Raw genomic sequence first — 16,916 nt, forward strand, 5'->3', positions numbered from 1 at the left:
AAAAATTTCTTTTTTTGATAAATAAATAAATACTAAGTAATAAAAATAAAAGAAGAAGAGAAAAAAAAAGAAAGAAACAACAAAGAAAATACAGAAAAGAAGCTCAGAAAAGTTGCAGAAACGAAGGAAAAACAACGCTACCTTCTCCATATTTCTTCAGTTTATCAAATCGATAATCATCAAAATAAAGTATGAAGTTTTAAAGTTTGTCAGATCACCAAATTATAGTACAGATTATCTCTAATTTGGATCCTTCACGTTTCACTCACCAATTTCATCTGATTCGCTTTTGGAGAAACGAAAAAAGGAGTGAAGAAGAAGAAGAGAAAAGGCAAAAGGCATAATGGGACAAGCTTTTCGCAAGCTATTTGATACTTTCTTCGGCAACTCTGAGATGAGGGTATGCCATTACTCAAACACCCTTTTCCTCTCCACCCCTTTTTTTCTTTCTATTTTTGTATGCTCATATGTTATTGGAAATGATCACTTATGATTTTGCCAATTAGAGTTTGTGGGGCTTCTTCTTAGCTCAGTGAAGATAATGGGTTTCACATACTTTCCTAATTATACTTCTCTGGGAATATCTACTTAATTTACATTATTACTCTATTATTTTAAAAAAAGTGTGAACTTTAAGTGACCTTGACTTTTGATCTGGTTTGAGTTAAGAGACTATAAGTTTAGCTATTTTGGGTTTTCCTGTTTTAGCTATTGGACTGTTGCCGTAATTAAGAATCTTGTCTACCTTTAGTAGTCTTAGCTCAATTAAGATTCTTGTCTGGATAAGGAATTTAGGGTAGGAGTTATAAATAGTTGTGAATGTTTCTTATTTTTTAATTTTCTGTGTACATTGTAAAGGTTACTTATGATTATTGATATGAATATCATCCATTATTTTAAGATCTTCTGTTCGAAGGTTTGAAGACGAGTTCCTCCATCCCGGACTATTTAATAGCTTCCACTCTGTCATTTAGGCTAGTGCTTGAAGTATTACAACTTGAGCTTATAACACCATGGCTATATACTTTTTGAAGAAATTGAGTGATAAGCATGTTTAAGGCTGTTGAGGACTGAATGTGATCTGCGGAGTTGAAGTTGGCTTTAAAGCTTCATGCAGCTTACTGCAATAGTCCTGGGTTTTTAAAAGTTAATTGTATATTGTGATTTTGCTCAACAGAGCAGCATTAGTTTTCACTGTCTTGTATATGATTCTTTGAACTGACTATCATATTTAGAGTACACCAACCTATGAAATGATATGTCCGTTGTATGTGAGTCGGGGAACTTGGAGTTGATTTCCTTGTGCATCCTTGATCCAACTATTGACTGTTAAAATTGTCATTGAGGGAGCACGTTGAGTAAGATGTATATGGAGAATAAAATGAAATAAAGGTGCCTTAAAAGAAACTTGTCTGTTGTAAAAAGATGTGGGATGCTCTCATAACAAATGGCAATTTTATTCCTTTTTGGTCAATTTCCTTATATCAAGATTACTGGTCACTCTTTTCTTCATTTGCATATCACTGTTTTCTTCCTTTTTGGGGCGTTGCGGGATTGCAGTTGGTATATTGATATCAAAATAGAAAAGAACATATACTGGAGCTATTTGGGGAAGAACCGGTGAAAATAAGCTACAAGTACCCATTCATGTCCTATGTAGGTGGGATAAAAAAAGTAAAGCCCCATTTCCTTCAATCTGATTCCTTCTCCTCTAGGGTTCCATTTCCGCATAGTGCAGAATGCCAGCTACCTAGTGGCTTGATATTGCTCAGTGACCTCCCAGCTCAATTGAAGGCCTCTAAAATGGCCATTGTTAGATTAGTAGAGATAGAGATCAATAGAGACCTTCAATGTGTCAAAGATCTCATCTTTTCCATCATCCTTATTTTATCTTTTCAAATAGGTAATCATCATGAATTTGTATGAAGTACTATCTCACATATATCATGTCTGCCGTCTACTAATGTGGTGCCCACATTACTGACAGCATAGGGAGGGACTTGGGGAAGGGAACAGAGATTTTCTTGGAGGAAAAACCAATTTTCTTTCTGCAATGACTTTTTGCCTGCTCTGTAATGAAAATGATTACTACAAATGGTTGGGTTGTTGCGGCAGGTTTACGATGAAGTGATGCTTATTTCTCATCATCCATCCATCAGCTTTCATAGACTACTGCCTTATGTTCACTATACACCTTTTGTGTCTGATTATTTACTTAGTTGATTATTCTTCTTGTATGTGTAATTAATTATCTTACGCCTTTCACAATTACCATTTTCATTATTTTTTTTGATCTTATGCCTTTCTGCTGTGTTTACTATGATTTGATTGGTATAGGTTGTGATGCTAGGGCTGGATGCGGCTGGGAAAACAACTATATTGTACAAGCTGCATATAGGAGAAGTTCTGTCTACAGTTCCTACTATTGGTATGCTATTGCTAAATTCTCGCTTGCAGTGTTGTGGCACTTAAATGTTTTGTTGGTTCAGTTATGAATCTGCTTGCATTGATATTGTTCTCGACTTGACAACTTTGAGTTCTTTTAATTACTTGTTGCTTGATGAATTTGAAGTTTCAACTAATTGCAATATGACCTATCAATATACTTACCAAAGAATGACCTATCAATGTCATACACAAAACTTTTTATTAAAAGAAGAATCACCGACATCTAAAAGATGTGGTAGCTTTGTTACAAAGAAGGTACTTTGAGAGGCCATGCTAGAGTTAGGTAAAAACATCATCAACCAAATCATTATTTTTTCTTTTCTAATTCTCTGACTGGATATAAGTCGTTTTATTCTCTTCCTAATTATGAGGCCATCACATAAGGCCACATTATAGTGGTTGCAGAAGGCGCTAAATTGGAATCTCAAATATTGCAATGGAAATTGCTTCCGATTTGAAATATCGCATAGTTTTGCAGATATATGTATTGATCACCTATGAGACCTAGTGAATACCTGTATATGTAACAGCTGATTGTATATGCATGGCATGCAGGTTTCAATGTAGAAAAAGTGCAGTACAAGAATGTGGTTTTTACTGTGTGGGACGTTGGAGGACAAGAGAAACTAAGACCACTTTGGAGGCATTATTTCAATAACACAGATGGACTGGTAAAACTATATATATTAGATTGTATCCGTGTTGACGAATATTCATCTACTGTTGATTTTAATTTTAGTGTCATTAGATTCCATAGGAAAAGATGAATCTTCCCTCTTTTTTTCTCATAGGTGCTATTACCTAAAAGTCGCATAGGAAACTTAATTCGGGAAGGGTAATAAGAAATTTTAAATGGGAAAATGTGTTAATGTGATATACCATTTGAACCATCATTACTGAGTGCCTTAAAAATCAAACCTACATTTTCCTTTTTATATGAACAGCCCCTGCCTTTGTAAAATGGTTATTTCTGTTTATTAAGTGCTTTGTTGTATACAGATTTATGTCGTTGACTCTTTGGATCGAGAGAGAATCGGAAAGGCAAAGCAAGAGTTTCAGGTTCTGTTTTTGAACTTTTATCTCTTTGTCCCAGGTACAATGGTCACTTACCCACCTAAATCTCATTCTTAATGTGTTTCAGGCGATCATTGGAGATCCATTTATGCTTAATGCTGTCATCTTGGTTTTCGCTAACAAGCAGGACATGGTAAGTTTGTGATATCAGTGGATTTGTGCATCGACAAAATGCAATTAGTTGCTTGTTATCTATTGTTCTCTCTTTATGTACTGCTTTCTTATTGCTGCTTTTTAAAATGTTAAACTTTTTATCAAAAAAATAAAAGATACTCAAAGATTTTGCTGACCTTATTGTGCTTATTATCAGATCCTATGTCCTGACCTTTGTAAGCTTTGACATGCTGTTGTTTATTAAGCTTCGCTCTGTGTGATCCACAGCTGATGCTTGATGTATTCTGGTACTTGATTAGTGAAAACAAAATGGTGTTGTGGAATCAATATCTCATGAGGTAGATGCTCATGTTGTTTACCTCACCGTCACCGAAGCATACTGATTCAAGAACTAATGAACAGACATACATCCTTCCTGTTCACCTAGGAATAACTCCTTTTTCCTTTCCACCAAAACCTTACCAAAGTAGACCGCATTAATAATTTAACTATTTGAGATACTTAAATGCAGACAAGTCAGATATTCAGATTCCGTATTTTAGGAAATGGTTTGTTAGATAAAATGAAACGCATGGAATTAGAATAAGATGACTGAAATGGATGAGTACTATAACAGTATTATACAATCAGTGGATCCCACATAAAGTGAAATATCAGTTCTATGAAGTGGTTGCGAGACCAAGAGCTTTTTATGAAAGTGAAATTTCTGCCATGAAGGTCTAACATATTCATAAATTAAGTCTAGTTGCAATGAAGGTTTACTTGTTGTTGGGAGTGTTTCTAATATGGTTTGGGACTTGTGTAGAAATAAGTGTGGGATTAAAGAATCTCAAGCTTTAGAAAACCTGCCATTTTTATTTTCAATAAAAGCCGTTATTGTTGCCGGAAGTCTTTTTTGTTTGATTAAAGTTGTGTAGGCCAGTATAAAGGTAAGTGTGGATTTAGAGAACCTCTAATTGTTAGAACTGTATTCAATTTTGTCTTGTTTTCTAATTAAAAGTAAAGAATGAAATGGATTTGATTAAAGTGTAGTGGATATAGACAAGTGTAAATTACATAATATATCCCAATTAAGTTTCTAATTACATTAATCCCTTAAAAAAATTTTAAAAAACGTATACAATAACTGAAGCTCGGATACATAATATGTAGCTCAGATACATTAAATATTGGCTTGGATACGTTAATATGTAGCTCGAATACATTAAAAACTAGCTCAGATACATTAAATACTGGCTCGGATATATTAAAGAAATAAGGGATTTTGGAGATTTTTAAAAGGGGTGTACTTATGCAATATGTCCTATACATGGAGCTTAAGATAATGTAAAAGAAGCAAATCAAATGTCCCCTCAGTCCCCTTTCCATTTTCTCATCTCATGTTTGGTAGATAAATTTTTTATCATATTGATCCTCTTTGTTTATTTTTTCCCCTAATAATGGTCCAGAAAGGAGCAATGACTCCAATGGAAGTGTGTGAAGGCCTCGGTCTTTATGATCTTAAAAACCGGAAATGGCATATACAAGGTGCATGTGCTCTTAAAGGAGATGGTCTATATGAGGGTCTAGACTGGTTATCAAGCACTTTGAAAGATCTCAAGGCCGCTGGGTACTCTTCAGTGGGGACTTCTGCCTTCTGATTGATCAGGTCTACAATTTGGCTTCTCTGTCTTCAAGATTGTCACAGTCATCCCTAACCTGTTTATCTAACTTTAATTTGCTTTTGCAGGCTTAGTAAGAACCTATTTGAGGGACAAAGCTGATTACCCTGCCGTCAGTAAATTAAAACGCCTGAACTCACATTGAACACTGTTACTTGTTCTTTCGGGTCTGTGCTTTTATATAGTGGAATTCTGATCTAGGGTGAAGCTTGACTTTTGATTCTGCTGTATCCTGAAAATGTGGGCCTTGCAATTGGTCTTCCCCGTATACAAGAATTGTGTCTGTTGATACCTACTGTAGTATTTTAAGTATGTATACTTCCACATGAAATAGGTGATCATTGATCTCCCTAACAAGCATGCCAAATCGATCCACCCTGCTTCATGAATAGTATGTCCCCTTATCACTCCGGTTTTTGCCTCTAAGCATGTGTTCTTTTGGAACAGTGTATCTACACTCAGATAATTGTCTCTCTTCCACTAAACCTTTTAGGCATAATCCCATTATGCTTTCTGAAAAGTGAAATCAACATTTCTCAGTTGTGTTGCATTGAAATGATGTTTATGGAAATATTGTGGAACTTGACTACTTGAAAGGTATTTAAATCTTGATGAAAAGGGGCTTTAGAGCATATCTAAATGTTAACTTTTCAGTGTTATGACACTTTAAACACTCATTATACCTGCACTAATAATAGCTCGGGAGAACTTCACACGACATGGTTCTTTTTATATTGTTTTGCCTTCGGCAATTAGTTTCTTGAACCTTTTCGAATAGTGGACTTCTTTTTCCTTACTTCGCACTTCCATATTGAGTTAGAAATACAGAAAGTTGTTTTGACAATGTGATGTTTAATCTCTGCGAGAAGTTGAAAATGAAAAAGGAAGCTACAGATTGCAACTGCTAAGTGTCCAAGTTTTTTATTCAATTTGAGAATAATTCAGGTGAATTGAAGAGAAGTTTGATGGATTTCATTCATCATCATCATATGAGTAATTTTGTTTTAATCATACAAGTATTGAAAAATAACTGAAGAAACACAAAACAAGAGGGATAATAAATTTTGATGTCTCAAAAGTAGCAAATCAAGAAGGTTTGCAAAGCTTCAATCTTCCATCTTAGTGGCAGGCGGAGTGGTCTGCCCCTATTACGAGCTTCAATTTTCGTTTTCACTGATCAAACGGTTTTCTGGAACTTTTTGCAAGGCTGATCTTGTTACTGCCTGTGAATAGGAAAAACACTTTAATTATATTCCACATTTAAACATCCACAACCACAAGTAAAAAAAGAGCACATGAATGAAAAATAAAATTAGCTGATGTTGTTCTTACCTCCTTTCCACTAGGACCTTTTGATATGTTTAAATCTTTCAACATTTTTGTAAGCTTCCTCAAGCTTAAATTTTGCAAGTTATCGCCAGCAGTGCCTTTATTTTCTTTCGTACAGACCAAGTTTTCCTTGTTATCTGTAACAAGCATCTGTCCTATGCTTGTCACTGCTGATGAATTCTCAACTGGTGTCTCTGTGATGAGTTCTGAATTTGTGCTTGTCAAGGCAGAAGGATTTTGCATAGTATCCAGCGCCAGAGTGAGGACTGGTTCTGGGGCAGCATTAGAAATGAGAGGCAAGGGCGGAAGACTGTGAGCTGCACTCTCCACAGTAGCCTCAACATAATCAATTTCTGGGTCATCCATGGATTCATCTGCAGCAACTTCCTGAGCATCAGCTGGTGCAACCACGTTAGCCTCAGTACCATCAACATCAAATTCTTCCATGGGTTGTTCTTCTTCTCCAGCAACTTCCAGAGCATCAGCTGGTGCATCCACGTTAGCCTCATGACAATCAACATCATATTCTTCCATGCGTTCTTCTTGTCCAGCAAGTTCCAGGGAATCAGCTGGTGCATCCATGTTAGCCTCAGTACGATCAACATCATATTCTTCCATAAGATCTTCTTCTCCAGCAACTTCTCCTGCATCTTCCATGTTAGTCAGACACTTATGCTGACTTCCACCCACCTTAGCCTGGACCTCACCATTGAATTGCTCGAACAACTTCACCTCAAGAAAATCTATGTTAGCTTGCATGTTAGTCACACACTTCTGCTGACTTGCACGCATCTTAGCCTCTTCCTCGCCATTGGATTGCTCAAACAAATCCACCTCGTGAGAATCTATGTTAGTGTCTGGATTGACACTTACAGCTACAGGTTGTTCTCCAATCAACTCTTGTTTTCCTGCAACATTAGAATCAAAATGACCTTCTTCCTCCCCATCATTTTCTGCCATAAAATCAGATGTATCACCATGGGGCTCATCCTGTCCGTTAGGCTGCTTTGTGATATCTGAATTACTCTTGGTATCATCACCCAAGTTCTGGCTATTGTTCTGAAAATCTATTTCCTCTTTAGCCTCAGCAACAATTTCAGATTCTTCCATGGGTTCTTCTCCAGATCCTAAAAACAATTTCATTTAATGATCACAAAGTATTAGGATTTCATACGACACAGATGGTGGTAAGAGAATTGATACAAAAAGTACACAGAAGAACAGATACCATCTCCTCAAATCTTTCTACCCCAAGAACAGCAATACATACCATCGTTATTGCAGCCAAGTGCTACTTCCTCTGAGCCCTCTTTTGCTTTTGTATCTAAGACAACAACTTCCAGATCACTAGCATTGTCTTGTTGAACACCATCTTCCATGTCTATTTTATTTTGTACCAAGGTATTTGAATTTTGAACTGACAAGGTATCTGATTCGTTCTTCATGTCCAAACTCTCGGATGATTTCAAATCAATACCTATAGCATAGTTGCCAAGTCAGATCTGAGATCAAGTGATGTTCATGAAAAAGAAAAAGGCAAAGGATTACATGCTTGCGGACATTACCTTTTTTGTCTAATTCTTCAGACTTGTGAGCAGAATGCAGCTCAGAGTTCACCTCCAAACTTTCTTCAGTTTCTTCAGAAACTGCATCAAACGTAAGGGTTCCTGACTTTTCATCCTCTTGTGTGCTTGATTCCTGCGTAGGTTTCCCAGCTAACCTCACTGATCGACGTGTGCTGTACACTTGCCTAACTGAACTCTTTGCCTTCACTTCCTTTCTTTGGCTAGTGAGAGCAGCTGCCGGTGTCTTTGGAACATCTTTCTTTTCTTCCTCAACCTGATCGACAATTTCCTCTTTTGGTTCACATTCCTTCATTGCAGCTTCCAGCTTAACACGAACTGAAGTTGTTGCAGCCCTCCTTCTGGTAGTTGGCAATGCAGGAGTCTCCAGCATATCCTTTTTGGCTTCATCAATGTCTCTTACCACCGTTCCTCTTGTTCTGCAGTGACTCCTTGTCGTGGTCTGCGTAGTTTCTGAGTCATGTTTGATTGTCTTTCGTTGTGTAGTTCGGCGACCAGTCCGAGGTACACTTGCTAATGCTTCTGACTTTCCAGGGGATTCCATGGATGAGTTGGCAACATCAGATTCACATGTTTTCAAGACCTCTTCAATACCGTCAACCTGCATATAGAAACATTTCTGAATTTCGTTTCTGATGTGCATTGTCAATGTATTAATCGGTTAAACATTAAGCAAATATGTAATTAGCAGCTATAGAAATCCAGCTGGGGAATTATTAGGTGGTTCACACAATCCAACAAGCAGGAATGACTTTTTAGTATAGAAATTACAGTCCACAGCTTCCTCACATTCTCAAATTTTCTGAAGATGACTGATAAGCTGGAAAAAACTTGGTACCATAAAGGTGACTGAACGTGAAATGAATAAACGATTTAAATACCGATCCAACCAAAATTAAAATTGCAGATCGAAGCAGTAATTGATATTCATCGTTCTATGTAACCATTTGAGATGCTGCTTATTGTTTGTCATTTTAAGCAAACTCAGCAATGGCTTTGAATGAAAAAAACTGACAAACTCGAGAGAGTTGACTCCAAATGAAATGAGATTTAACCGATTCACAAATCGATCCAATAAACAAAACACTCGCACATCGAATCAAATACAGATATTCTTCTTCCTAGTGTAACCAATTGAAATGCTGCATATCTTATATTCATTTTAAACAGACTCGGTAGTGATTTTGATTTCAGAAACTCAAGAGAGGTAACTGCAAGTGAAATTAGGTAAACCGAATCGATCCAACAACAAAAATATTGGCAGATACCGGTAACTCATCTTCCTACTGTAACCATTAGAAATGCTACTGATTTCATTTTCATTTCAAATAAAACTCATCAATTCTACAACCCAGGAACAGAGTTATCATATTTAGATTTAAGAAAACTTACAAATTCAAGAGATTGAAGAGCATCAGCCATGGCAACATTGGTCATGTTAGCTGGGATCTTGTTCTTCTTGCAAAGAGCTTGCAATTCTCTCCTAGCGAGGCTGTGGAAATCCATTTCAGCTGCTGAAATGAAACAGGAAATCGATTTACGATTGTTTGGGGGAGGGGGGAAAGGGATTTCTGAGAGGCAATTGGATTGACAATGATGAGAAAAAGGAGGGATATATATACTTGCGTGGGTGCAGAGAAAGAAGCCTTGTCAATGTGACCGTTGGAGCGGAAATTCAAATTATTTTGAACTATGGGCTGCAAACAGAAACCCTAAGCCTCTCAATAATTGGGCCCTTGATATAATGTTTTGAAAGAAGCCCAAATATAACTCTCCTTGTTTGTGTAGAATAATTTTGGACAAATTACAAAAATATACACTTTTTATTTCACTTATTTTGATTATCCCCTATTATTTTTAAAAATCTCCAAAATCTCTTATTTCCTTAATGTATCGAGCTTCATACTAATGTATCCGAGCCAATAATTAATGTATTCGAGCTAGTTTTTAATGTATTCTAGCCAGTATTTAAAGTATCTGAGCTACATATTATGATTTTGATCTAGTTTTTAATGTATTTGAGACAATACTTAATGTATTCGAGCTACATATTAATGTATCCGAGCTTCAATTATTGTATCCTGTTTTTTTTTAAGGGATTAATGTAATAAGAAACTTATTAGAGATTAATTGTAATTTCATATCAAAACTATGAGATTTTTGTAATTTTTTAGATTTATCAAACATAAAAATCGTATTTATATGTTATAACTGTAGTTTGCATAATTGCGCTTTAATATGCATATTTCGATATACTTATGCAAAAGAATCAATTCTATAAGTATATTTGGAATCTGTATACAGAATAAGAAAGTATTTTTTTTTGGTATAATTTGTGTTTTTATAAAGCGAGAAAGAGAGAAAGGCAAAAAAAAAACTAGGCAGGGGAAGAATCGTATTGTATAATACAAGTTTATATGATGAAAAAATATGTATATATATTGACATACAGTTTGTTTTCGCTTTATACAAACACAACACAATCTTATACATTTGTGTTTGTATAAAGTGAGAGATACGAGAGAAACAGTGGCAAGCGAGATCAGGAGAGTGACGAGCGAGATATTTGGGGAGAGAGGCGAACGAAAAGATATGTATTTGTATTTGTATATACAATTTTCTCTCACTTTATACAAATGCAAACATAATTTATACATTTGTTTTTGTAAAAAGTGAGAGAGGTGAGAGAGAAACTGGCGAACGAGATATTTGAGGAGAGAGACGAATGTCAAAGTATTTGCTACGGATTAGAATTAAATGAAACTGTAGTTATAATATTTAATTTTAATTGATAATTTGCTATTTATGTAATTTTCTCTATTTATTATCGTTAAATATTATTATATTGTATATAATACTTGCCTTAAATTCTAATAAGTTTAACTTTTTCTCTACGAAGTAATTATATATTTAACTTCGAGATGAAAAAGTTAAAAAATCTCATGTAAAATATCTACGCCTTTTTTTTCCCCAAAGGATGGAAATAAAGTAGTTTACAATAACTACAAGAGTGGATTTGGTTGTGTTACCAGAGATTCATATTGTAATTACATTATTTGTTTCAGCAAAAAAATTATGTTTTTAATTATGTAATGATAGAATTGCGGACTTTTGAAATTAGACTCAAATTTGCTTTTAAAAAACATACAATGCCAAGTTGAAGTGAAAAAAGTAATATTATATTCTTTTTTATACATAACTTCACTACTGATTTATTAGAATAAGTTTTCACGAATTGTTTACTTATTTTCATAAATAATGTCAATTATATTGTCAATTAACACTTCGTCAATGACTATAGTCCACATAAAATATTATTATGATCTATTTAAACATAAGATTATATGATTATAATACATAATACAAAAAGGTAATTTTGTTTACGAACCTTATACAGTAAAGTAAATAAAATATACAAATTTCTCAAAGCTTCCGTTAGTTGTAATGTGTGACATGAGACAAAGCCACATGGTTTCAATACTATCACTAGAGCACATGACTTGTTCATCTTTATTGCTTTTGTTTTCTTTGACATTTGATTAATTCTAATAAATTTGAAAATAAAAATTTTAATTATAACTGAAAAATCATTTGTTGCTCCATACTATTTTAAATAATGATAATTGAATTTATATAGGGAATTTTTTTTCTATCTCATTTTAAAATTATTTATTTATAAAATTATTATGAAAGAAAAAAAAGGGACATAAAATTTATTTATTTCGACCTCTTCGATCAAAATTAGTCGTAGATAAAGCGCAAAATAAGATTCCGAATTATACCCAATTTTGACCGGAAACCCTAACCCTAGCCCCAAATTTTTGACCTAGCTTTTCCCATTTGCCAATCTGCAATTCCAATTCTTCGTTTATTTTCTGGAAACTCAGCAATCAAAACCCCCCATCATTTTCACCTGGCGTCGAGAATGTAGAACCAATTATTTTAGCATTTGATAGATATATTTGTGTGTTAATATACAAAATTATAGCTATAGAGAGATGGGGAGCTCTGAAACAGAATTAGGAACGGGGGATTGTGGAGTTGGGAGTATTGTTTGGGTCCGAAGGCGAAATGGATCGTGGTGGCCAGGTAAAATACTATGTCCTGATGAGTTTTCGGCTTCCCATTTGATGTCTCCACGATCTGGGACTCCAGTGAAGCTTCTTGGGAGAGAAGATGCCAGTGTGTAAGTCCCTTTTTTACACTTGAATTTATCTTAAAATGGATGATGATTTTGACACAAGATAAATGTGTTGCATGTTGAAATTGAGCTGTAATAATGGTAAAACTCGATTATTATTGTCTTGCATGTTATTGATTTATTCTTAGTTGCAGGAAACTTGGAGTATTTTTGATGACATTGATAACACTATAATTAAATGAATTTCCAGTGAGTTTGCATTGTGATATTTCAGTTGGAAGTGGGGCGCAATTAGATAAACTATTGCAAAAGTATTTCTGGACTTAGTATGTCACTATAATTGGATAGTGAATAGTTTAGGATTCATAGTTAGAAGCAGAGGCTGATCCAGGATTTGAATGTTGTGGGTGTCACAAACTCATCACTAGTGATTGACATTGAATTAGGGACATATTCAAATAGTTCAATCCATTTTGGGCTAATTCAAATCGTTTAACTAGATTTTTGGTTCATAAGTAATACTCGGTCATCTAACCAAAATAATTTTTGTACAATTCGATCTAATTCTTGGTCAAATACTATTGAACAAAAATGAGAAACATAAACAAGAAAACCAACATCTTGAATACACAATTAGACCCCTTCAATTCAAACATAATGTACGTAAAACATGATATCTACTAATTGTAACTCATGATGAGTTATATAAAAACAAAAGCCAAAGCAGCTATGAAAATTAACAAATTATCTATACAAATATAATAAAAAAATTAATTTTCAAACAAAAATAAAAACTCTTGACGAAGTGTATAAAACAATCAATGATCTAGCACATATCGGCCCTTGCATCCTCTGTCTTTGTTCAAAATAGTAAGAAAGGAAAAAAAAATTAACAAATAAAATGTACTTTGGAGTAATAAAGAGGAAACAGATAAAAATCACATTCAATTAAATATTTGGAGATCTTCAAAAAGAAAATTACGAGATAATTTTAGATAAATAGACTATCAGATGAGGATTTTTTGGACGGAGTTGAAATACAAAATTGAAGAATATATAGGAAATTAGGAAAAGAAGAGAAGTAAAGAAAAATGAAAAAGGGAAACAGACAAAATGGATGGCTAGAGGCAGTGATTTGAGAAAGGAAAAAATTTAAATAAACAGACGTGTTTAAGGAGATTCGAACCTACACCTAGCGCCCGGCACCCTTGCATTGACCAACGGATCAGAGATGATAATGCTACTACGGGTTCCAACCTTTTATATATACCATAACTCACTAAATTCCTGTGTATATGAAAATTTTAGCGGAGTGTTCGGGTGTCGTGGCACCTCACGCTACCACATAGATCCGCCCCTCATTTGAAGTATGGACTCTTTACCATCAGTCATTATGAAGGAAGAAAATGGAAATGATTCTCTTAATTGTGTCCTGATTAGCTCATGTTTCTTGTTAGATCAACATCTACAGGCTTATCGTAAAAGCTTATCTTGCGCTACGTTGGAGAATAGTAATCGCGAATTCCCTGGTCTTGTAGGTGAAGATTATTGAGTTTAGAAGGTAAGTGCTGCTATCGGCTTAGTTGCGCGGACTCTTCACTTTTGATACCGCACCCGTATCGGATTTGCCAAAAATACACTACTTTTGGTGAATCCGACGTGCACCCGTTGACATTTTTGAAGAGTCGAAAAACATAGGCTATGGGTCAAGGTAATGCAGCCTGGCTTAGGAGATTAGGACTCTTTTCATATTGGTTGAGATTCCTTTTTCTCCTTTAACTGGAAAAAGAGGAAATCACATAATGATAATAGAGATGCACCGCACCTTGAAAGCTATTTGTGGAATAGCATTGTATTGTGTCATTCCACCTCTTTCCTTAGAGGGTAAGATTGAGTTTAACCTAACCACTGGAGACTTGAGAGGAATATTATTATATATGCAATTATAGTAAGTCTAGTTCATGACATTACACTTTTAAAGAACAAAAATTACACAGGAGAGACAAAAAAGAAAGAGGAAAATGTTCATTAGTTGATTCTATGGAATTGGCAGAGGGAGCTTTGGCTAAAACCTGTTGGAAACAAGGTTTCATAATGTCGTCGAAAAGTTTACGAAGTTGAGGCAAGAGTTTGATTCATCCTCTTGAGAGATTTACTAGGGGATAGTCAAGCCGATGCTTGTGGATTCAGTGCCTAGATCAATCAGAAAAATGTTGCAGAATTGCAAGTGTTTAACACATACCGAAAAGGTACTAACTACTAACTAAGCCAACCATTAATTTTAGTTAATGCACCATGAATGGTCTGATGCTGCTAGCAAAGTTCTTACGTCTAGTGCGCACTCATGAGAAGACTCGAGATAGAAGTCTGGGAATGGCACTTAATGAAGCAAGAACTCTGTGAACTCCTACAGAGTTCTAACTCTTTTCCTTTGTCCAATGCTGGACATCTTGTGATGAAGAGTATCTCTGTATGAGGACTTCCCTTCTCCATGTATCAGTCCACATAGGGAGTACAAAATTTGGGGCTTCAAACCCTCTTTTGTTTGTTTCTTCTATTTGAGTAGGAGTCTTCTTTTAGTGTGAATCAGTGTTTAAAAAATCAGTTTGGAACTAGTGGAATGGCATTATTTTGTTGGACAAACTACTGGTTAGTTATCTAAGGCAGTAGGGCCAGTATGGTCTCTTTGAATGGGAACCTTTTCAAATTGTCACCTGCATGTGGTGAGCATCTAAGTTAAATGAAAAGCAAAATGAGGAAGCAAAAGATGCTTGATTCTATTTCTTGCTAAGTGCTGCTCCCATCTCTCTCATTCTTGATAAATAGAAATGCTACTTATAGCTGGTGGAATGCTGTATCTTCATAAGTCTATTCCACCTGTCTTAATTAAACTTTGTTTAGTAGGTTCAGACACTTCATAGTCTTAGTATGGTATGTTATGGTGTTTCTCTGTGTGTATCTTACCAGGGATTGGTATAATTTGGAGAAGTCAAAGCGAGTGAAAGCATTCAGGTGTGGCGAATTTGATGATTTTATTCAACGGGCAGAAGCATCCCTAGGTCTGCCTCCGAAGAAAAGAGAGAAGTATGCACGACGTGAAGATGCAATACTTCATGCTCTTGAACTTGAGAGGCAGTTAGGTAAAACATGTGGGAGTTTAGGTTGTTCATCCACTGATAGAACCAATAACTCTACTTATGCTTTTTCCGGAAGAGAGTCACGAACATCATCAAAATACTTGGGAAATGGGAATGGGAGACGTTTAAGATCTAAATCTCATAAACTTTCTCATAAATCTGGTTTCTTCCTTGAGGGAAAGAATACATGCAACTTATCTTCTATGCAGGAATCCAAAGATCATAATCAGTTTAGTGGGGACGATGAGAATTCCGATGTACCTCTGAGGATGAGAGGTTTACAGGATTTGGGTCTCAGTACTGTTCCTTCAGACCATGCTGTACCTAATGGGATTTATAATTCAGAATGCCTAGTTAATACTAAGAGAAAAAGTTTGTCAGTCAAAAGGAAATTATCAGATGAAGGCTTAGCTGAAAAAATTATTGTCAAGAGGCGTGATAGGAGCTGCCTTCTTGCTCAAGGTTTGAAGAGTTCTGAAAATTTACCTGACTCAGGTTCTGTTTGCATCTCTGAGACGGGAGATGAGCAGCCAGGAGTTGCAAAGAAAAGCGGGTGTAATATGGCCGAAGAACCTACAGTATTTTTGACTGTTGAAGAGAATAATCATGCACAGATGGAACTTTCAACATTGAAGCGTGAAGATAATGGTTCTCATCCTGCTGAGTTATGTGAACAGAATGCTTCTGGGTCTGCAGAATATACTGAAAGTGGTTCTTCTGAGACAGATTCTGCGGAAGATACTGATGACGAGTTGGCCACAATCTCAGGTTTCTCCCTTTTCACTCTTGTACAAGCCACCTTACATGTACATTCTTTTTCTAGACAAAACGAAGCAGCATCAAAAGTACAAAATCTTTTGTGGCTGCGCTATAATGCCTCTAAACTTTGGAACTTTGAGATCTTTGGAGCTGATTGAATAAACTTAATTATTCCAATCCCTCACTCTCTATGCTTGTGTGTTCTACTATCCCCATGTGAACCAATTCATTCCGTGGTTCTCCTTCTTGCGGTTCACATGGTATGCCTTGGTACGTTGTTCAGTCCTCTAAGTTTGTATTGGGACTTTTAGGAGTGAAGCTATCAGAAAGTGGCTGTAACTGGTTACTTCACCAACATTCTGTATCACCTTGAGCAAGTTCAGAGTAGTCTAGGCTCCTAGCATGTCGAAATTCAGTTAAGAACTTCCATGGCTATTGTAGAAACTTGCTGTGGTGGGATTTTTTTTTGTTATTATGTCAAAAGAAAGAGTTTGGTATTTGGTCTTAAATATCCTCTCATGGTTGGAGTTTCGATGTTCTAGATTACTAGTAGTTTCAGTTAAAAGGAAACTGGAAGCATTCAAGCATTCAAAACCAATGCTTAGGTCCCCTTTTCTCAAAAACGTCTCAAGAGGTTGTAAAATATCTCCTAATCCCCCCCCCCCCGGGG

At 35.6% G+C, this 16,916-nt stretch overlaps 3 protein-coding genes across 3 annotated transcripts in view; 2 read left to right on the top strand and 1 right to left on the bottom strand.

Annotated features, from left to right (window-relative positions):
• The first annotated feature begins 53 nt into the window (after nucleotides 1-53).
• LOC107021280 (ADP-ribosylation factor 1-like 2) lies at nucleotides 54-5,909 on the top strand. The gene is made up of 8 exons (XM_015221906.2): nucleotides 54-189; nucleotides 296-400; nucleotides 2,338-2,428; nucleotides 3,004-3,119; nucleotides 3,448-3,507; nucleotides 3,590-3,655; nucleotides 5,085-5,284; nucleotides 5,366-5,909. The coding sequence occupies exons 2-7, from the start codon at nucleotides 344-346 to the stop codon at nucleotides 5,274-5,276; spliced, it is 582 nt and encodes a 193-aa protein (XP_015077392.1). The 5' UTR covers nucleotides 54-189; nucleotides 296-343; the 3' UTR covers nucleotides 5,277-5,284; nucleotides 5,366-5,909.
• Nucleotides 5,910-6,192: 283 nt separating this feature from the next.
• LOC107023767 lies at nucleotides 6,193-9,816 on the bottom strand. The gene is made up of 5 exons (XM_015224563.2): nucleotides 9,602-9,816; nucleotides 8,192-8,810; nucleotides 7,897-8,103; nucleotides 6,630-7,753; nucleotides 6,193-6,520 (listed from the first exon to the last, which is right to left on the bottom strand). The coding sequence occupies exons 1-5, from the start codon at nucleotides 9,713-9,715 to the stop codon at nucleotides 6,455-6,457; spliced, it is 2,130 nt and encodes a 709-aa protein (XP_015080049.1). The 5' UTR covers nucleotides 9,716-9,816; the 3' UTR covers nucleotides 6,193-6,454.
• Nucleotides 9,817-11,919: 2,103 nt separating this feature from the next.
• The window catches only part of LOC107021107 (uncharacterized protein At1g51745-like), a 7,519-nt gene continuing 2,522 nt past the window's right edge, over nucleotides 11,920-16,916 (top strand). The window contains exons 1-2 of the mRNA XM_015221700.2: nucleotides 11,920-12,395; nucleotides 15,318-16,255. Of these exons, the coding sequence (XP_015077186.1) occupies nucleotides 12,208-12,395; nucleotides 15,318-16,255 (1,126 nt within the window). The 5' untranslated portion in view covers nucleotides 11,920-12,207. The remainder of the gene's footprint in view (nucleotides 12,396-15,317; nucleotides 16,256-16,916) is intronic.

This window comes from Solanum pennellii, chromosome 6, assembly GCF_001406875.1.
Source record: "Solanum pennellii chromosome 6, SPENNV200".
NCBI classification, from domain to species: Eukaryota; Viridiplantae; Streptophyta; class Magnoliopsida; order Solanales; family Solanaceae; genus Solanum; species Solanum pennellii.